This window comes from Chrysochloris asiatica, unplaced genomic scaffold, assembly GCF_000296735.1.
Source record: "Chrysochloris asiatica unplaced genomic scaffold, ChrAsi1.0 scaffold00059, whole genome shotgun sequence".
Lineage (NCBI taxonomy): Eukaryota > Metazoa > Chordata > Mammalia > Afrosoricida > Chrysochloridae > Chrysochloris > Chrysochloris asiatica.
The window spans coordinates 10,224,035-10,230,865 of NW_006408577.1; the positions used below are offsets into that span (position 1 = coordinate 10,224,035).

At 41.5% G+C, this 6,831-nt stretch overlaps 1 protein-coding gene across 1 annotated transcript in view; it reads left to right on the forward strand.

The window, feature by feature from the left end:
* Nucleotides 1-460: 460 nt before the first annotated feature.
* The window catches only part of FAM171B (family with sequence similarity 171, member B), a 78,069-nt gene continuing 71,698 nt past the window's right edge, over nucleotides 461-6,831 (forward strand). The window contains exon 1 of the mRNA XM_006864066.1: nucleotides 461-659. Coding sequence (XP_006864128.1) covers nucleotides 461-659 — 199 coding nt within the window. The remainder of the gene's footprint in view (nucleotides 660-6,831) is intronic.

The following is a 6,831-nucleotide window of genomic DNA, read 5'->3' on the forward strand; positions in this document are numbered from 1 at the left end:
GTACTTTGCTGACTGGTGTGTGCTAGTCAGGGGATGGGGTGGGGGGGGCGTGCATTTTACTTTCTACAAAGGTTTCCAGTGTTTCTTTAGAGGTTGGTGAATCTGAAAGTCTACTAGTACCCAGAAAGTCCTCCCATTTTCCCTCCCAAGCCTTTACCCCGAACAATGCCTCCAGCACGGCGCCCAGCGTGTAGTCTCGGACCAGCAGGGTCCGGGGTGTTTGCCGGCTGGTGGTCAGTGAGCCCCACACTCGCCGTTCCCAGTGGGTCACGTGCGGGAGAAGGCAAGCTTCCCCCTCCTTCTTCCCCGCCTCCGCGCCCCCTCCTTCTGGCGGTGAGGGTGTGTGCGGCAGACGGCGCGAGGAGGAGCAAGCGAGCGGTCTCGGCCAGGAGCCCGTAGCCCAGGCGTCCGCCGCTGCCTGCACCCCCAATATGCCGCCGCGGCCCTCTGGCTCTTGGCCATGGCGGTCCCCTGCACTCTGCTCCTCGGCCTGGCCGCGGTGTTGCTAAAGGCGCGGCTGGTCCCTGCGGCCGCTAGTGCCGAGCTCAGCCGCTCGGACCTCAGCCTCATCCAGCAACATCAGCAGCAACAGCAGAGGGAGAAGGCTAAGGAGAAGAGGCCAGAGGTGCCTGAGGCATCCCCCTCCACGCCTGTTCCGGGTAGGTACTTGCGTCTGCCTTCTAGCATCTGTACCATCTCATCTCGGCCGGCGATCTAACTGGTGGTTCTGGCTTTTTCACCTCTTTAGTCAGAGCGCTTCCCATCTCCCATTTCTGCTCAGTCCCCATCTCCCTTTCTCCCCAGACTGCTGGTTCAGGGCTCCATCCCTACTGTGGTGTCGTGAATCTAGTCTTCGGACTATGAGCTTTCTGGGAAGCTCTGAACACTGCAGTGGAGTGGGGAGGGGTCGGAAAAGGTAGGAGGTGGGTCACTGCCTCGATCGATCTTTTTCTCCATGCACCCCCTTTTCCTGAATTCTTCCGTTGGCCCTAAGGACTACAGTACGCGCGCGCGCGCGCGCGCGCACACACACACACACACACACACACACACACACACACACGCTTCTCAAATGCTTTTAGCATTTTCTCTCCTAGAGACCGAAAAATCTTGCGGTAGACACCCCCACACACCCTTTTTCACCATCTCTCCCCACCTGCTATATTTAAATTTAGACCTGGAAAAAGAAATTATTATTTATTTCTGCCTCTCATTATCTCAGGAATGACATAAGGCATTTCGCTAGAATGCCTTTAGTACAAGAAGATGAAACAACAAAACGAAGTAGAGATTGTAATTGAAGGAAAGAAAAAGGAAAAGGGGGGGATTAAGAAAAAACCTGGAGTGGTTAGGATAGTGTCCCAGAGGAGGAAATCTTACTTGTCTGTAGAATTTAGGAGAGGTAGATTCTTCACACTATACATTGAAGATAAGGAAATAAGACTGGGATATAGACATGTCTGTGAAAGTCCCAGAGTTCCTACTTAGCTTCTACCCCCTCCCCCAGCCCGTGAAAGATCTACTGGTAAGCAAAAGCTGGAATAGCCATTCTAATAGCCTCTCCCCACCCCCACCACAGTTCCCTTCAATACTGTGGATGTCTGCTATTTGAAAAGAAAAAAAAAAGCCATCAAATTTGTGGAAAGTAGGTTTCTGCAAAACTGAAATGAATTATATTGTAGTGCTTGTATTTGTTTTAAAATCCTTTCTGGTAACAGTATTCAAGATGCTGAAAATGGGATTTTAAAGAGTGGTATCAATCTTATTTTGTATTGCTTGCTCATTGTCAAAGAGCACTACTTAGGCACACCAGCTGTGATCCATGACACAAGCAATATGATTTAATTTATTGGAGTGCTTTGTGCATAGAATGAAATCACCAAAGTGTGCAGGAAATCATGTGTTTCTGACACCCTCTTAAACCAATCAAAGATGGCGTCGTTTGAAGTGTTTTGTGGTTTTCCACCTCAGTTTTTTTATAACTGAAAGTGGTAACAACATGGTTTAGGTGAGGCTATGATAGGCATTTCATTTACAAAACTTAAATCGGAGATAGGAAAATGACTGTCTTTATAAGGATTTCATAAGTTAATTATGAAATGGAAGTTTTGGAGAAATTGATGGTTATTAGTTTGCAGTATATTTTTATTTTAGTTAATCTTTCAGGAATGGATTTTGAATGGAATGAGTAACTACAATAATGTGAAACCTTTCATATCAAGCACACAAAATATTTGTTTTTAGCTGTTTTGTTTCTGGCTTTGCTATTTTGTAAGGGAAATTTTTACAAAAGGATAATTGTGTAGGAAACTAACAAGGTTTGTCTCACTTACCTTAGATTAATTGGTTAAAGGTTGTGGCACTGTAAGATAAGCACTGGACCACAAGGTCAGTGGTTCAAACCTACCAGCTGCTTCTTGGAAACCCTATAGAGGGTTGCTATGAGTTGGAACTATTTCAGTGGCACTTAACAACAACTACAGTTGGTAGAGGAGCCACTAGCTGATAGATTAAATTAGAGCGTGAAAAGCAACATATAATGGGTGACTCTTGGTTCTCCTTAAAGGACTCTAACCCCCAAGCCAGTGGCAAACAATAGAGCAATTCCACTGACCATTGTTAGTTACTGGATATATTGAGGTGTATAATAAAACACAGCCTACAAGCAAGTAAAGTTAAAATATTCCTTTGAGCACATTGTGATCTCTAAAGTGAAATGGTCTTTCTGCTTCAAACTTTATTCCCTTACCACCTACTCTGCATATACAGCTAGAGCGATTTCTTTAAAACCATTAAATAGGTTCATTGCTGTTCAGAGCTGAATGGCTTTCCATCTCTTTCACACTAGAAACCCAGATCCTTAAAATGGCCTACAAAGGCCTAGATAATCTGCTCCCCACCCCTTCTTACCCCTCATCTCCCATAGTTCATAGTGGAATTCACTCCATTGTAGCCTCACTGACCCGGGCAATTTCTTGAATTTGCATGTTGATTGAGGCCCTGGACCTTTGCACTTTATCATTTCCTTTGCCTAGAATTCTGGAACTTCACTTTCTTCCAGTTTTATTCATATGTCAGTGCAACTGAGAAACGTTTCCTGACCAGCTAATATTAAATAGTATCCTGTGCACCCTTTCAGTTTTACCCTAATTCATTCTCTTGCGACTATTATCCTTTGTCATTTTTATAAGCTTATATTCCTTACTAGAATGTAAGCTCCATGAGGATATAAATTTTGTTTTGTTCATTGTTTTATTTCTAGTACCTAAAAGGATACCTGGTGTGGAAGAGACACTAAGATGTTTATTCACTGAACGAATCCATGTGCGGGCATCAGGATCACTTTCTCTTTCTGGATATATGCTATTTAATTTCTTATAAAATTGTTACTCGGAATTTGTTGTTGTGTGCTGTTGAGTTGCTCTTAACAGGAGAATATATAAAAATTAAAAAACATAAGTAGAAATATTTATGAATAGAATTCAGGGTCAGCAGTTCGAAACTACCAGCGGTTCCACGGGAGAAAGATGAGGCATTCTGCTCCCATACAGATTTACAGCCTCGGAAACCCTGTACAGGGTCGCTATGAGTCGGAATCAACTCCACAGCACTTAACCACCACCAGAAGTTAGAAAGTATAAAATTTTAGATAATTTAATTTTAGCTAATTTCAATGTTTTATCAGATGTTAAAGGAGCCCTGATAGCATAGTGGGTTATGCATTGGGCTGCTAACCCTGAGGTCAGCAGTTCGAATCCACAAGCTGCTCCATGATTTAAAAATTTAAAGATTTACAGTCCTGAAAACCCTATACAGGGTCGCTTAGTCAGAACCAACTTAATGGCATCCAACAGCAGCAGCATCATGCTAACTGTATAGTGAACTGACAGCAGTATTTGATTCTACACATTGCCTTCTGTACTAGTTCATTTAAAATCTTCTTATGAACTATATAAGGGTATTAACACAAGATGTCTTTAAGTAACGGATCAAGCCTGAGTTCATTCTTTGCCTTTGTATGGTCTTCTGACATGCCTTGTGCAAAACTAGGGATTTTTTCTCAGGCAAATTAGTAAAACACATTTAATGACTTGTTCAGAGACTTGTGTATTGACTGAACATTATAAGTCAATAGTATAGAAACTGATCATCAATTTTGATAGTATTCTCTGAATTTTATTACCCTGAAATTTTATATCTGTATTTTTATAAATAAGAAAGCATCAAAGAATAATTGAATGTGAGACAATAAATAACCCTAGTGGCACAGGGGGTTAAACATTTGGCTACTAACTGCAAGGTTGGCAGTTCAAACCCATCAGCATCTCCACAGAAAAGGATGTGGCAGTCTGCTCCTGTAAAGATTTACATTCTCGGAAACCGGAAGGAACAGGTGATTTTGCCCTTTAGAACCTCCATGAGTCAGAAGCTACTTGGTGGCAATCGGTTAAGAGGTTTATTGTTTTTATTGTTCTGCGCCGTGGAATTGGTTCCGATTCATAGCGACCCTGTACGGGGTTTCCGAGGCGTAAATCTTTACGGCAGCAGAAAGCCTCATCTTTCTCCCGCGGAACAGCTGGTAGTTTCCAACTGCTGTCCTTGCGGTTCGCGGCCCGATTTGTAACCAGTACGCTACCAGAGCTCCTTAGTAAGAGGTTTAGGAGATTAAAAAAATGCCCAGGTTGGTCTTCTAGAAGGAATTAAGAATTGAACATGGGGATTAAAAGAAATCCATTTTCTTGTTAACTTGTTGTTGTTGTTAAGTGCTGTCAAGTCATGTCCAACCCTGCATAGGGTTTCTAAGGAGCTACTGGTGAACTTGAACCACTAATCTTGTGGTTCAAACTGACCTTGCAGTCCAGCACATTAACTCACAGCACCACACCAGAATTTGTTAATTTATGACCATTGTATTCAGAGAGTTGTGTTAAGTGCTAGCTAAAGTTTCTGAGGAGCAACTGGTGGGTTTGATCCATTGACCTCTGGTTCAAATCCATCTTGCGGTCCAGTGCATTATTCTGCAGTGCCACACCAGGACTCTGTGTTCAGAGAGTAGTGAGAAAAAAGATGAAGATGGGGATCTATTTGTCAAATCCGTTATTTTCTCCAGTATGTGCAGCTCTCATTTCTCCATCTGCACCAGTATTTGCTAGAAATAAATATTTGAGAGACCAGAGAAGCATTAATTTGGGGGCTGGTGATAGCTGAGGCAGGCTTATCATATTCATTCTGATGGTCCATTAAATGGGAGACATGCTGGTGGTGGAGACAAGGAGAACTGGAGAAAATAATGAGCTCCATTTTAAATTCTCCATGCGAAGCACACACAGGGAATCCCCATGGATTTAAAAAAAAAAATGTTCTGTTGCTCATAGAAAGAGAAAGCTTCTTAAGAAGGTATATTCATTCTATGAAGAGAATAAATACTGTACATTTCAGTGGTATGTATTTTAAAACTTTTATTTTTTAAAATGTCAAATGCATACAATGTATCCATAGTATTGGAATGAATGCCCACAACCATCACCCACCTTCAACATTATCAAAATTCTACGATTACTGTTTTACTCATACCTTCACTCACTCTCACTAGCTGGGATTACTTTTCACAGTTGTTTTCTTTTAAAGATAAAATGTACATACATACATTATTATACAATTTTGATAAGTGGATATACCCATGTAATCCTCAACCCTATCAAGACATACAACCAATACATCTCCCCAGAAAGTTCTCTTGTTTCCCTTCACAATCTCTACTTCTTACCCAGAGACAACTATTCTTCTGCTTCTTTGTCACCTTAGATTGATTCTACATGTATAGAACTTCATAAAGTGGAATCATATAGCATGCACTCTTTTAAGTTTGGCCTTTTTAGTTTAGTATTGTTTCTGTAGGTTTTATCTAGATGGCTTGTTCAGAAGTTTGTTCCTTTTTATTACAGGGTAGGAGTTCAGATGTGGCGTATAAGTACTGGACTGCTAACCACAGGTGGGCAGTTCAGACCCACTAGCTACTCCTTGAAAACCCTATACAGCACAGAATTGTTATGAGTCGGAACCAACTTGACAGCACTTAGCAACGAATTCTATTGTGGAGTTCTGATGTGGTGTTGTGGGATAAGCACTGGAATGTTAACTGCAAGGTCAATAGTTCAAATCCACCAGCCACAACCAGAAAATCTTATACAAAGTCCTTATGAGTTGGGCTCAATGGCACTTAGCAACAACAACAGTCCTAGTGCGTGAATAATCACAATTTGGTTTCTCCCTTCTCCTGCTGATGGACATTAAAAAAAACACGCCACATTTTTATTGCGAATTGAATGAAGGTTAGTAGAGTAGATCATCATTTTTACATTAAACAAATTATATATATACTTTGTTTCATTACAATGATTGCAATCCCCTCCTTGTACCATCAGTTACAACAATAGGTATCTCTTTTCACTTTAACTCTGCATTCCTTCCTGTGGCTTCTGCTACCTTCATTGTTCCTCTGCCAAGCTCCCTCTTGTACATTGCCTGCCCTGTCACTCACGTTAACATATGTCTACCCTCTATCCCATTAATAATTTCACCCCCCATAACCATCATAAAATGTTTTTCAAGTAAACTTTTCTTAATTATTTACAGCACTGGTCTCATACGGTATTTTCCTTTTGTGATTGATTAATTTCACTCGGTGTAATGTCATTCAGGTTCATCCTTTTTGTGAGGTGTTTTCCAGATTCCCTTTTATTCTTCAAGGTGTTGTCTGTCGTATTCCATTGTGTGTATGTGCCAAAGTTTGTTTGTTGGTGGACATTTAGACTGAAAGACCACAGCATA